This window comes from Barbus barbus (genome assembly GCF_936440315.1).
Source record: "Barbus barbus genome assembly, chromosome: 6".
NCBI classification, from domain to species: domain Eukaryota; kingdom Metazoa; phylum Chordata; class Actinopteri; order Cypriniformes; family Cyprinidae; genus Barbus; species Barbus barbus.
The window spans coordinates 157,802-173,531 of record NC_136734.1 but is presented as its reverse complement, the minus strand read 5'-3'; the positions used below and the strand labels follow the sequence as shown (position 1 = coordinate 173,531).

General features: G+C 41.9%; 1 protein-coding gene across 2 annotated transcripts; it reads left to right on the top strand.

Annotated features, from left to right (window-relative positions):
- Window positions 1–4,363: 4,363 nt before the first annotated feature.
- On the top strand, window positions 4,364–15,305 carry thap1 (THAP domain containing, apoptosis associated protein 1). 2 transcript variants are annotated; one of them, XM_079418739.1, is made up of 3 exons: window positions 4,364–4,440; window positions 5,661–5,856; window positions 13,703–15,058. In XM_079418739.1, exons 2-3 carry the CDS (start codon window positions 5,707–5,709, stop codon window positions 14,099–14,101), a joined length of 549 nt encoding a protein of 182 aa, XP_079274865.1. In that variant the 5' UTR covers window positions 4,364–4,440; window positions 5,661–5,706; the 3' UTR covers window positions 14,102–15,058. The 2 variants fall into 2 exon arrangements, with proteins under 2 accessions (XP_079274865.1, XP_079274864.1); XM_079418738.1 differs by lacking the exon at window positions 4,364–4,440 and adding an exon at window positions 4,818–4,991 and having other exon boundaries at window positions 13,703–15,305.
- Window positions 15,306–15,730: the final 425 nt, after the last annotated feature.

The following is a 15,730-nucleotide window of genomic DNA, read 5'->3' as shown; positions in this document are numbered from 1 at the left end:
GTGCATTTAGTGTTCGTTAAGGATGCTGAGCTTCGGAAGGTTTTGCGCATTTATTTTCTGACAGTGAATCAAAATATTTATTTTTTTGTATGAGCCTCTTTTTTGTAATATCAATTCAATGCTTTTCTCATTCAACACAATAACGACATTAAATGATCTGTTGGGGTGTCATTTGTGAGCCTGGAGCACAAAACCGGTCATAAGGGTCAATTTTTCAAAATTGAGATTTCCACATCATCTGAAGCTGAATAAATAATCTTTCCATTGATGTATGGTTTGTTAGGATAGGACAATATTTGGCTGAGATACAACTATTTGAAAATCTGGAATCTGAGGGAGCAAAAAAATCTAAATATTGAGAAAATCACCTTTAAAGTTGTTCAAATGAAGTTCTTAGCAATGCATATTACTAATCAAAAATGAAGTTTTGATATATTTACGGTAGGAAATTTACAAAATATCTTCATGAAACATGATCTTAATATCCTAATGATTTTTGTCATAAAAGAGAAATGTATAATTTTGATCCATACAATGTATTGTTGTCTATTGCTACAAATATACCTGTGTTACTCATGACTGCTTTTGTGCTGCAGGGACACATTTCTTAGCCAAAATTTATGTGCAGTTCATTTGTGATTAATTGTATGAATTAATTATCACATCATGAAATTGATAAGATTACAAATGTAATTGCTTGACAGCCTTACATCTTACGAATGTGTGTGTGTTTATTCGCATCTTATGAACTGGTCAGTGGAGGAAATCTTTGTTTAAAATCTCTTCTGTCGTATATCAGCTTTATTTCTATGTGTCATCAAGGCAAAAACTACCATTTTCATATTCTGACCGCTGTGTATGCGCTGAAGTTTAGTTACATGCATCATGTAAATGAATATGTGAATTGGATCGCAGCGTTACGGTTCATATAAACAGAACGTTCTGATTGAATTCATTAGTGCATGTAAACATTCCTACAGATAAACAAGGAGAGAAAACACATTCACAGCAACCCTAACTGCAAAGCCATATGATAAAACCACTCCAAAGCGCTTAGCAACTGCATTACACATGCAACCTTTTCATACTTTCTCATGAAAACATGTAAAAATCTAGATACTCTTAAACAAAATAGGATAAGATCTATTGAAATGAAGCGCACAGAATGGAGAATCTGAAGAATATACAGTCAAACCAAAACTTATTCAGACACGTTCAACATTTCTCACATGATCACATCACAGTTTATTCAGTTGAGAAAATGGTAATAAAATATGACAAAAACTGTGTCAGAACAAATTGATCTTGATAATGTCAGATAACTTTGATAGAAAGGTACGTAATGGATTGGGTTGAGTAGCTGTCAGCTGTTAAATTTAAAAACACAATTAGATAAAACCAATTTAGCTCGACCAATCACCAAGCAATGCTTCATTTAGTTCAGTCTGTGGTGGAAAAAGATCACATTAGCAATTAGAGAAAAACATGCTCAGGTCAAAGTGTCTGAATGATTTCTGATCCGGTAGTCCACTGCATGAAGAATGTTGGGTATAATATGTCACAGTTTACTTTATTTTGCTCTCCTCTCTTACATAAATGAACTATAGTGTCCTGCACCCACTAGTAAAAAAAACTATCAAAGATGATATCTGGAGTCTGAATAATGTTTGGTTTGACTGTACATCTTGAGGTTAATATAATAGCATTTGTATGTAAAATGTCATCAAATGGAAAGCAGCTGACACAAGCTAGAACACCCCAGAGATCTGTCTGTTTTCTCTCTGTGCTCAGTGAGCGTCTTGAGAAGCAGTAGAAGGAGTGGGCGTTCTGTCAAGCGCTCTTCTGGATCTCCATGGCCACGAGCCAATCCATCCATCAAACCACATCCGTGTGCATCGCCCAAACACCACCAAACATGCAGATCTCCTTCAGAATCAAGCCGTGATATCTTAGCTTCCCTCTCTGAGAGCTCCGCTCCAGCGGCTGACAGTAATAGCTGCCGTCTGAAAGCCTTATCTGCTGTAATTCCTGGTGTAGGTGGGTATTACTGTAATTAGATGTCAATAGAGACATGCGAATATATGAGACACTGAAATAGCCCCGGTTAGAAGCCAAGCGTCCTAATTTCCACACTTTGATTTCAAACCATGTGGATTTGGATACTTTGTACATTTTTAGTTCAGATTAAAACCGGCGCCAAAGAAGCGCTTGGGTCTGATGAGCGAGTGTTTATGCCCGCGGACAGACGTCAGATCCAGTGTGTCATGAGTTCTGGATCAGGGTTAAATAGTCTCTGAGTGCTTGACTTAGTGCTCTTTTTCTAGCATGTTTAAATGAAATATACATGCACTGAGATATGAATTCTATAATCAGTTTAATCCATTCCATTCCAAGTGTCCTGAGGCGTCGTGAAGCAGAATCTGGGCTTCAGCAGGCCTTCAGATCGACATTAGGGAGGAAAATACAGGCTTTTGTGAAGCTTCACTGCCCTCTCGTGGTGTACAGAGCTTTCATCCGTCGCTCATGTGATTCATCATAATGAAGGTTTACTCTCCTCAGGGTGTCATTTAAGTAAGTACAGTGTATAAAAGGCTTGGGCGGAAATAAAGAGACAAAGCTACTCACTGACAACTCTGGGTTGACAACTTAACGTTCATTTTCTTACTTGAACCAACCCTTTGATAAAACAAGATATTCAGGATGCACATATAGGCTGCAGGTGCATCTCAAAACTAGAATATCAGGAAAAAAAAAAAAAAATATTTAAAAAAGTGAAACTTTCATATATTCTAGATTCATTACATGCAAAGTAAAACATTTCAAATGCATTTTTTGTTCTCATTTTAATGATTAGAGCTTGCAGCTCATGAAAGTCAAAAATCCAAAACTCAAAAAAGTTTCACTTTTTTAAATGTTACAAAATTTTTTAACTTTTTCACAATATTCTAAGTTTTTGAGATGCACCTGTAATGAGACAAACTGAATGAATGCTTCATTCTCTGAGAGACAGAGAGAGAGAGAGAGAGAGAGAGAGAGAGCATTGCCAGCGTGACAAAGCACTGAAACACCTCTGAAATGCCTGTTGTGAGTGTAAACCGAGTTGTTTCATGAGTGTAGAAGCTGACATACCTCTCTAGATGTTCTGAAGCAGCAGGACGCAGACGCAGGTACAGTGTGTGTTTGAGTAATCATAGCATCTGCTATCTGTCACATGCATCATACTCACCGGTTTCCTGTTCTAGACTGGGTCTCTTCCTGTTTACACCACAGATGTACAGTGATGCACCTCTGCACAACACCAGCGATGATCGAGCGATGCTGGACAACACATCTATGCACTGCAGGCACAAATATAAAACGAACCACAGATAAGGACTTCTGCACGTTCTGTGAGATATAACCAAACGTTTCTAATAAAGAACATGAAGAAAAAGACAAAACACCAGTGCTGGTCCATCATAGCCTCCTCAAAAAACTAGTTCAGAGACAGAGCAATGAAGCTGACAAAAAATACTTCTGCCTTGTTTTACTTAATATGCGATGATTATTTTTCCCTCCCTAGATTTTACAATTATTGTTCTAAAAATCTTCATATATATCTAATGATTAGAGAATTTTCATTTCTGGCTGAATCAGTTTTTCCCTGCAGGCCTGAACAATTAAAACATTCATAAGTATACATTTGTAAACTGTACACTTGTAAACAACACATCTGTACATTTCATTTAAACAACTGCATGCTTTTTTCTCTCTATATTTCTATTTCTGTATATTGTGCATTATTTAATATTCTTATAATAGGGTTATCTCTACTGTGCAATTCCTATGTATGTCTGTCCTGTCCTGTCGCCAAGTCAGATTCCTTCTGTGTGTAAACACTGGTAATAAAGCTTTTTCTGACTTCTGAAATATCCCTTTAAGATAACAGTTAGCAGAAATATTGACATACATATTAATGAAGGGTCTGAAACTGTATATATTAGGCCATATATCAGCCATAATGATGGAGAGAGACACACTCTCCTGTAGAAACATTCATAATGCTCTCAGTCTGTAGATGTTTCCATTGACTCACTATATTAGTAAATGTTTGTGATTGGATTATTATGACACCTCATTAATTATCAATACTATAAGATATCCGGGGTATTTCATGGGAGGACAATTAATAATATACATCTAAACCCCCTGCACTGTTTCCTTGGTTCGATCAATATTAATGTACATATATCAGCAAACATGTGTTTAGATGACCTCACGACCCCCTTCTGTCGTCATACAGAGGGCCACGCCCTCTCCCGTCAACAGCCAATCAGAACTGAGGGATTCTCACGCAGCTCAAGCACTGAAATAAAATAAGCGTGTTGAATGGAAACGATGATGAAGCGTGTGTGGAAAGGGCGGGGCTTGGCGGCCCGGACTTCCGCTTTAATTTGTCAGGTAAGATGGATCTAAACACTTACGATCTTATTATTGTCTAGTTTAACTGCGACTGTGCTAGAAGCAGGTAAATGCCATTGATCCGGTGTAAATGACTAACCGGACGGTTGCAGGCGGTCACCTGATGTCTGTTACTTTTCTCCGCGCTGCTCAGGAACGGCCAATCAGAATCAAGTGAGATCACTGGAACACTGTGTGTTTGCAAATGCTGGGGAAGATTTGCTGATGTATGTTAGCTACTGTACTTAATATTTGTAAAATATTACATAACTCGGAGTTTAAATGTCTGCAGAAAGACAGATCCCGTGGTTAGATGCGATCGGCTTTATGAGCCGCAGAGCGCCGCCTGCTGGAGAAACACGAATCACGCCGAACCTCTCCGAGTCTCACCGAGCGCTCAGTCAGCCATGTAAAGTGCAGGCGACGGGATCCAGTTCCCAGCGAATATTCTTCCTGATCTTCATATTTCAGATCGCAGTGATGGTTCAGTCCTGCTCGGCGTACGGATGCAAAAACAGATACCACAAAGACAAAAACATCTCCTTTCATAAGTGAGCTGAACTCCTCCGTGTGTTTCTATCGAGTCGCAGCTGCATGTTGTTTTGTTTAGTTCTCTAGTCTTGGGTCGGTTTGCTCTTGTTACTTAACAAGAGTTAATCTGTTAGTCTGCTGTAGTTTAGTTCACATCAGCAGCTTTCATCTGGCTTTACTGACACACTTCACAGCACGACTGATGTGTTTTCCATCTTTACTGTGTTTTGAGGCTCAATATTGGTCTTGTTTTCAGATCATTCTGACTTCATTCGTTTCTCTCAGACCTGTATGACTTTCTTTTGTGGAAAATAACAGGTATTTTGAGAGATGTGTCGGTGGATTGCTGTTATCCACACTCTTCTGAGAGAGTCATACATGAATTATCTTTCTGTTTAATGACAGCACTTCAAATTACTGAAATGAAGCGAAGCCTTATTTTACTGGGACTTAATTAAAAACAGGTTAGAGATGTTAGCAGTCTTTGGTCATTTGCACGTTTTATAAATGTGTGTTTGTTATATTTGCTGTGTATTAATCATGGTTTATCTGTAAGATGTGTATGTTCTCCTCCAGCACTGAAGTATTGTGTAGATTTTCACTTCCCTTTACTTTGAGGTAAATCCTTGAGTTATAATCAAGTGATCTGATGATAATCTGAATGGATGTGATTGCTGTTATTTGTCCAGGTTTCCTCTGGCCCGGCCGGACGTCTGTGGGAGATGGGTGGCCGCTATGAAGAGAAGAAACTTCAAACCCACCAAATACAGCAACATCTGCTCTCAGCACTTCACCAGAGACTGCTTCAAGCGTGAATGCAACAACCGTGTGTTAAAAGACAACGCCGTGCCGTCGCTCTTCACCTTCAGCAAACTCCAGATGCAGGTGACGCTAAACCTCCTTCACTCTCAGGACAGAAACGCATCCAAAGCTCTCGTGTCTCAGATGTGTGTTATATCTTATACATTACAATCTAAAATTGCTCTTTAAACCATTAAAATCAGTTACTGCTATCATGAAAACACTTATATGTAGGTTTAAAATTCTACAAAAGGAACATTTAATGTCCAACAAATATTTTAGCAAAGTGCTTATTTTACTCAGAATTATTGCGCTTTGATTCTACTGCGTTCCGCCTAAATGGATGTTTCCATGACTTTCTAACATTTACAGATGGAGAATGTACCTCAAATGCATTAAACAGCACAAATAGATTCAGTTTTCTATGATGGATCGATTGATCTGTGATCGACATTAAAGACTTTAATTCCCAGTCTTCCTCGGTCTCTGTGCTGTTGTGAGAAACAGTTTAGAGAGGAGAAATCAATCTACGTGTAAAATATTGGTCACGTTCTAAACAATAAAAGTATAGCGCATCCACTAGTAATTATATATAAATCTTTTTTTTTACTGATACAAATGTTAAAAACTATGCACTTTTTTAAATTGATGCATCGTTAACATTTAATGGCGATGCACCGAGCGAATCATCCCATCCCAGATTTACACCTGAACAAACTTTAATGAGCATTTGAAGGAGTTGTTTCGTAATTTCAGTAAATTTGTATTTTTTCCTGATAATCTGTTAATATGGGCTCCAGAATGGATCATTAAAGTAATCTGTAGCACTTGCAGTATATCTACAGTCACACGATTCATTGAAAGAATTCAGTGAATCTCCTCGAATCTCATTGGTTCTGCCAGATATTCAGACTCATTGCTCTTATCTGATGCCTGTAATGTCATCATATGAGCTAGGGCTGGACGATTTTTACGATTTGATCAATTAATTTCGAATTTAATGTTTTGCACAAATTTATTTTTTAGAAATCGAGGAATTGCGATTTTGAATAGAAATATTACCAAACATTAGAATGACACACTTTGACAATATGCCAGTGATAACAGTAAAGAGAAAAGAGCAATCTGACCGCTCAAGTGCTCATATCGCTAGATGCCATGCACTTTTGTGTTGACAAAGATGCGATGAGGGCGGTGGAAGAGGAAAAACATGCAAGAAGATGGGAGTGAACTTCTTTTAACTTGATCGCAGCAGTCAAACGCTCATGTTTGCACAGAAAAAGCAGCGCAATCGAATAACAAACCTGTGCAGAACTTCTACTGTGTGTCTGATATCTGATGTTTGCATCACGGTGACCGACTGAAAGCTGCTGTTCATTGTTTTTACAGAACATCTATAGTTAATAATAGTCTACTGGTTTTATACCTTCAGTCCTTTTGAATTTGAATTACCTTGACTTTTTTAAAAGCATTTTCTTCGTATTCTTTCTGAACATATATGTATAAGACAAGTTTGTGCAAGATGTAGTTGTAGTTCATGCATCTTTTCTGCAAAGAATAACATTTACATCATGTTGGCAACTCATTGTGTGATGCGGTTGGAATAGAATTTTCTGTAGCTAGACGGTTAATAAAGAAAAAGTTACACGAATCATGTTGTAGTTACATTTTTAAGTTGACTAGTTAAAATTGTAGAAATCGAGAATTGGTCAAACATTCTGAAAAACTCGCCCTATTCATAGTTTTCAGTCATGTGACCGGCTCGAAGACTCGGAGGGCAAAACATCCACAGAACTGCAGCACAAGCGTGTCAATTTTTCATGTTTCCCAGCCGCAAATTTTTAGATCACCTATCAAAAGAATAAAACAAAGGTATTTCTGAAGAAAATGCAAATTTTGGCCATTTGCAATCCATATTAACCCATTTAATCCCACCAGTCACAATAGTGACTGTAAAGAATTTATAAAGCTCTAAAATCCTTACTGACTGATGTTTTAGTGCACTTCCTGCAAATATGAAAAAAATAAAGGCTCTCAGTTAAATATGTGCAGTGTCACATGACCAGAGCAGATTATTTCCTGTTTACGCCTTGAGATGATGATGACTGCATCAAAGCTCCAAAACAAACGGCTAGTAAAGTGTGTTAACAAAGATATGACAAAGAGTTTTGGTTCACATTATCTTTAGGGTGTCTAGTATTAATTTATGCATTCACATATATTCAGTTTTGCTGAGTGTGGTCATAGAGTGAGTAAACATCTTGATGGTCACAGTAGCAGACCTGCCAATAAACAATAAGTTCAGCACTTGGGTCGTTCACAGCCACAGACGTTCTCCCCGAGTCCTCAGTCCGTCTCTCTCTCACGCTCGTCTGCCTGTCTGTGGCTTTTACACTCTCTCCCCACCAATCACTGGAAATGAGAAACAGGTGAATGTCATCTTGCACTTGACCCACTTACTCACCGCTCGTCTCCCAACTCATACACTCTCCCCCCCCCCCCCCCCCCCCCCCCATTCCTGGAGAGGAAGTCCGCCACAGCCATCTTTGCCCCCGACCTGTGGATTACCTTGAATTTAAAGGGCTGGAGGGCCAGATACCAACGGGTGATCCGCGCGTTGGTATCTTTCATGCGGTGGAGCCAATGTATGGGCGCGTGGTCCGAACAGAGAGTGAAGTCTCGTCCCAGGAGATAATAGCGGAGGGTGAGAATGGCCCACCGGATCGCCAGGACCTAGCAGAGGACCTAGGACAGATCCTTGTGGTACTCCATACTTTACTGGTGATAATTGAGATGACTCCCCATTTAAATGAACAAAGTGGTAGCGATCGGACAGGTAGGATCTAAACCATCTTAAAGCTTGTCCTTGAATACCAATATATTTTTGTAATCGATCTATGAGTATATTATGGTCTATAGTGTCAAACGCAGCACTAAGATCAAGTAATACTAGCAATGAGGTGCAGCCTTGATCTGAAGCTAGTAGTAAGTCATTCGTAATTTTAACAAGTGCAGTTTCTGTACTATGATTGGGCCTGAAACCTGATTGAAATTCTTCATAGAGATCATTTTTTTGCAAAAAGGAGCATAATTGAGTAGACACAACTTTTTCTAAAATTTTTGACATAAACGGAAGATTTGAAATGGGTCTGTAATTTGCCAGTTCATTAGAATCTAGTTGTGGTTTCTTAATAAGAGGCTTAATAACCGATAATTAAGATCCCCAACTCGCCGTGTGACCTCAAAGGGTCCTTGCCACTAAGCGAGTAACTTAGAGCTAGACGTAGGCAGTAATACAAGAACTTTTTCTCCCGGTGCAAATTTACGTAGCCTGGTTCCCCGGTTGTACAGCCCGCTCTGCCGGTCCTGGGCCTGTAACAAATTCTCCATTGACAGCCACCCCAAAGTGTGGAGTTTTGCTCTCAGGTCCAGCACATATTGAATTTCATTTCGGCTGTCTGAAGGCCCGTCCTCCCAAGTTTCTCTCAGGACGTCCAGCACCCCACGGGGCTGACGACCAAAAAGAAGCTCAAAGGGGGAAAACCCCGTGGAGGCTTGCGGGACCTCCCGCACAGCGAACAAGAGGGGTTCCAGCCACCTGTCCCAATTTTTGGCGTCTTCCTGGACGAACTTCCGAATCATGGTTTTTAATGTGCGATTAAATCGTTCCACCAGCCCGTCTGTCTGTGGGTGATAGACGCTGGTGCGAATCAACTTAATGCCCAACAATTCGTACAGTTCGCGTAACGTCCGTGACATAAACACCGTGCCTTGATCAGTGAGAATCTCTTTCGGGATTCCCACTCGGGAGATTAACGAAAACAGTGCGTTCGCCACACTTTTTGCAGAAATGTTGCGAAGCACCACCGCTTCTGGTTATCGGGTTGCATAGTCCACTAGCACTAATGCAAAGCGATGCCCGCATGCTGATCGTTCTAATGGCCCGATGAGGTCCATACCAATTCTTTTGAAGGGGACCTGCATTAGAGGAAGAGGGCTCAACGGAGCTTTTGGGGAGGCCGATGGATTTACCAACTGACATTCACGACACGCCGCGCACCACCTGCGCACATTCTCGTGAATGCCCGGCCAAAAGAATCGGGTCATGAGAAGATTTAGTGTCGCTGCCTGTCCTAAATGTCCCGCCATTGGATTACAATGAGCCGCCTGGAATAGCATTTCCCGACGGCTTTTTGGTACCAACAACTGGGTTGTATCCTGCTTTGTCTGAGCGTCTTGTGTCACTCAGTACAACCGGTCCTTCAAAATAGCAAAATAGGGATAGGAGAGGGGACGGGCAGGCTGGAGACGCTGACCGTCGATAGTCTGGACCTGTTCGAAAGCCCATTTTAGAGACTCGTCTTGGGACTGCTCCAGGGGAAAATCATTGCGTGCCGGGAGGGTTAGCCTCTCGTTGGCGCTCGCTTCCCCCAGCCCAGTATCCTGCGGCCCCGGTTCAGCCACTCCCACCTGCGCGTCCACTCCCTTCTCCAGCTTTCTCTTTCCACAAGAGACATCCGCACACAAATACCCCAATAATTGACTAAACGCTGGCCAATTTGTCCCCAAAATCAGCGGATGCTGGAGGTGCGGATTAACTGCCACCTCCACACTGTTTTTTTTTTTCCCCGAAATTGAATAAGCGCGGACATTAGAGGGTATTTCACCACATCCCCGTGTACGCACCGAACCGGAACCATGCGGCTTTAATCCAATGCTTCGAGCTGAATCAGGCTTTGGTGGATCGAGGTCTGGTAACAACCGGAATCCACCAAAGCGAGATAAGTACCCCCCTTAATACTCACAGGTACTTGGTACAGGCCAGCTTGATCGGGGGCAGCCTGTGGGGCATCCGGGACCCGGATCATTGCTCCCACCGCCATCACTGGGCACCGGTCTATGAAATGCCCTGGGTACCTGCACCGCCAGCAGGCCGGCCCAGGCCTCCCCGCCGCCCTAGTGGCAGGAAATGGGTCAAGGGACTGACGGGGAGAGAGCGGAAAAAAAGGCCCGGCTGCGGTCCCCGCGCTGGCTAGCCCCGCCCCCCTGGGCAGCGCTCTCAGACTGGCCCCAGTCTCGGAAGGCGGTCCACCCCGCCCCCGGGGTGGAACTCGAGCAGGGATGCCCGGACGGGACCTGGGAAGCGGGATAGGACGATGGGAAGGGGAAACACTAGGGGAAGAGAGAGAGAGAGAAACAGCTGGCAGAGATTCGCCGACTCCTGGGCACGCCACCATCTGGTCCTCCGCCAATTGGATGGCCAGGTCTAGCGACGTCGGGCGGTGGCACTGGACCCACTCTGCCATCTTCTTCGGGAGACGGCCGATGAACTGCTCCAGCACCAGTCGGTCCAGGATCTGCTCGACATCACTTCCCGCGGCCAACAGCCATTTGCGGCAGGCGTCCCGGAGCTGCTGAGCCAACACGAAGGACCGGCCACTATCGCCCAGCTCCAGCGACCGAAAGCGCTGGCGGTGTTGTTCTGGGCTCCGGCCGACCCGTTGGAGGATGGCTCGCTTCAGGTCAGCGAAGACCAGGAGGTTCTGGATGGCCAACTGTTGGGCCGCCACCTGCGCCTCCCCTGAGAGCAGTGGTATGAGACGTGCTGGCCAGTGGTCTCGTGGCCACCCACATGCCTCAGCCGACTTCTCAAAGAGATCGAGGAAAGCTTCCGGGTCATCCTGGGGCCCCATCTTATTCAGGGGCAGATGTGTGGGGACAGCTAGGTTCCTAGATGACGACCCCCCTGCCCGTACCTCCTGGTCCATCCAGCTCCGGAACAGCTCGCGGTCCTCCTGCTGGGCCTGCACAAGGGCGCTGAAACGCCGTTCTTGGTCGTCCCGCATCTCCAGCAGCGCCTGATGATGTTCTTGGTGAAGGCCCGCGAGTGACTGGATCACTTCCGCAAACGGCGAACTTGGTGGGGACTGCATGACAGCGGTGGCCGGCTTCTTCCTTCCCGGGTTTCGGCACCAGTGTAGCACAGTTCGTGAGAAGGAAGGAAGAAGTCAGAGTCGGCGTGGCTGAGGCTCGGGTAATTTATTCCAACTTTTAAACAAACAAAGAAATACTTGTGCTCTCTGGCACTTCCAATAAACAATAAGTTCAGCACTTGGGTCGTTCACAGCCACAGACGTTCTCCCCGAGTCCTCAGTCCGTCTCTCTCTCACGCTCGTCTGCCTGTCTGTGGCTTTTACACTCTCTCCCCGCCAATCACTGGAAATGAGAAACAGGTGAATGTCATCTTGCACTTGACCCACTTACTCACCGCTCATCTCCCAACTCTCTCTCCCACTGCAGACTCCACTAACCACGCCCCCTCACCACAAATGTATTTGTGATTGAATCAAGAGATTAGTTTATAAACACTGATTCATCCAGTAAAGAATCAAGTGAAGTATTTATGAGTGAGACATTAAATCATTCATTCAAACCACATTTTCATAATTTTAATATGAACTAAATATATTATAAATACATATGAATTTAAATGTTTTAATAATTTGTTCAAATTAAACACTTTTAAATAGACCGCAGCAATGATATTTTGTCACACATTATTTTGTTTTCGTGGGAGAATCGTGATCTCTGTTTGAGACAAAAAAAAATATGATTCTCAATTTATGAGTGCAGACCTTTGAGAAATATCTAACATGAATAACGTTATCCTAACACTACTTAATTTTCAAGCTAGTTTGCCTATTCACCAGGCATTTAAGTTGGCAAAGTAGAGTAAAGTTATGTGCTCGGTGACAGAAAAGTGTGTTCATGCCTTGCAGCTAAAAAAAACATGACATCAGATGAGGACACTGACAGGGAGAGAGAGAGCAGCAGACCTAAAAAGAAACCAAAAAGAGTCCATGCCTCACAGCAGTTCCTCACAAAATATCCTGATATGACATATGCCCCCCCCCGTTGCCATCACACAAGTGGTATTCCGAAAAGATTTCAAAGGTTGGCAGGTCTGCAATAGTGACCGATGGGATAATGGTGAACTTTATTTTACAATATAATCCAATGGCAGTTGCTAGTGAAAATAACAATAAAATGTTGCAATGACAAAATATTGCACTAAATTAAAAATTCAAATGTTACAAAAAATGTACAATAATGATGTTGTAATACTCGCATTAATAAAAATTTGATGTTATATTTTACAAAAAAGTTAATTTTGAAATGTGGTTATGGTTGAATTTTTTTGTCTTATCTCAATGTTCCTATCAATGTTGCATGAGGTTTTTTATGCATAATAGTAAGCCTAGAATGTGATTTAAACCGTTTAAAATAGCTGGGCTAAGATATATAACAATTTTATAACTGCAGAAATATGTGATTTCAATACACATTATCCCAATTGTGACACAATTTTTCATACACTTTTTTTTTTTTTTTTTTTTTTTTTTTTTAAATAATTATTGATTATTTCAAAGGGTTACTAATAACACATCATTTGGATATTTTTATGTCTGGGAAAAATTTGGGATTAAACGGGTTAAGCACCCACGGCAATATTTCAATCATAAACAGTGCAACAAAACGTTGTAAAAACACTTAAAGTGCTGTAATATATTTAAAACGGTAATATTAAAATATCAAATTCAGTATTAACCATATTGATGCATAGTTTACATAGGCAAGAAGATTAACGTTTCAGTGTTTTCCTTCTAATGGTTTTATATGGGAAGCCATTTAACGTGAAACTGTGCACATTGTGTTTATATTCTGGCTTCGTCATCAGTAAGGTGTTTGCTGAATTTCACCTTTTAATATCTGCATTTTACTACATTACTACTTGATGCAATCTGCGTAAAAATAGCTGGTGTTCAGTGGAGCAAAGCTTGGTTTTGCCCTCCAGGTGGGCGTTCCTATAAGGGTGTGACGTCACGTGAAAACTATCAATAAAGCTCATGATTTGTTGTGTTGTTGACAGGCAGTGTCTCTGGAGGAGAGCTTCAGCCCAGACATGGCCTTTCCTCTGAGCCTGCCACTGTCGGATGCAGAGGAGACGCCGGTGGTTGTGCGTCCGTCTGAAGCCGAGCCCGGTCCGCTCCTCCACACCAGCGCCTTCGTCTCCTGCGACCACAACTACACTGTGGAGGACACGGTGCAGCAGAAGAGACGCATCGAGCAGCTGCAGGAGCAGTTGGAGAAGCTGCGCAAGAGACTGAAGACGGTGCAGCAGAAGTGCCGTCGGCAGGAGAGGCAGCTGGAGCGCTTCCGAGCCATGAGCGAGGTCCAGAGGGACACTGCGCCCGCAGACAGCTACGTTATCCTGCCCAAAGAGATCTACGACGTCCTGAAGGGAATAGAGACCATCGGTGCGTTGTGAGGGAAGCCGACCTCCAGAGAGTCACGCTTTTTAAGTGGTTTTAGCTTTTAGCTTTTCTGTCAATCATGACTTGTGTTCTGAATGTGTTTCTGTCGTGTTCTCTCGGACTGAAGGAGGTTCATACGGACAGAACATCGCCCGCTTCAGAGCAGAACTAGCTCAACATGCAAAAACTGAGGATTCAGGTGTGATCATTCGTCCATTTGCAGCGCTGAACGCATCTGATTCGGTCAGAGAAACTAAACCGTGTAGCACTTGTGAAAATAGTCCGTGCACTTGGATGCCAGAGGAGCCATGAGAGACTCGAGCGGCGCTGATGCTGACTCTGACTCTGAGACAAACGCTTCAGTAAATCAGGTTTTCATTATCTGCAGATTTGTTGAAATGGTGTTTGTTCTGTTATTAAATGTTTTTTTTTCTCATTTAAACCTCTAGGATTTATACTGACTAGTTTGTTTTGAATTGATTAATGTACTAAGATGACCAAACTGGACTTCACTAAACACATTTTCAGTAGCCACAGAGTCACATATCAAAGGGCTTCGTTGTTGTTTTTCACCCCTTGCCGATTCATTTATTATTTACAAAACTTTAATAATTGTGGAATCAATTTAAGCCATATATGGGTAAAAATAGATTATTTGCTGGGAAAACTTACTCATAGTTGCCTTACGGTCACAGTGCAATTGTTCATGTGTTTGACTGTTTCAATACAGCGCTCTCATTTTTGACCTGAGCTTGTGCTTGAATGAGTTTCAGTGTCGTCTAAATGTCACGCTTTATTACTGTCCTGTACAGACACACTTAATGGAAGATGATTGCATATATGGTCAGTAGCTGGTCAGATTTTCAAGGCACCACCCTTACAAAAGTCTATACCACAATAACGAAAGTTTCCATCAATATATGAATTACTGCACTCTGATCATAACAAATGAATATAAATGATTCAAAGTCTTTTTCAGAATCTGTTATTTCAATTTTTCTATCATTGGAATTTTTATGAAAAATATGACTAGTAAGTACTATGGTGAATGTTTGTGAGGGTAAACTGGGAACAACAGCATGAGCTCAACACAGGTGTTTTGATCATCACAAAAATGAAGTTCGTTAACATGCTGCGTGTTACTCATAACCTTGCAAATAGTTTGTTGACCAATGTCTTTCCACCATCAGATAAACAATCTCTCTTCTAGGAACTATGAAACCAGTCAGTTTAGTTTTTTTAATTTGGAGTCGTTTAAGAAAAATGGCATTTATAGATACGTATATTTATTGAAATAATGTTGTTGAATGGGGCAAGCGGCTAAAACTAACCTGTCTCATGACGGTCTAAACCCAGCTCACATAAATTACATGCATCAAATATGGATTCTCTCCTTCTAACTTTGTTTGATGCTGATTCCTATAGTCAGCTACAGCATCGCATCAGATCGTGTGCTATAGATCCCCTGAGAAACGGTTCCACTCGTTCTCTCATCAAAACCTCTGTGTATGTTAGATCCTATTCCATCTAAGCTACTAAAAAAGGTGCTTCCAGGAGTCATAGATCCTCTTCTGAATATGATTAATTTGTCAGTGTCATTAGGATATATTTTTTACCTTTATTTATATAGCGCTTTGTACGAT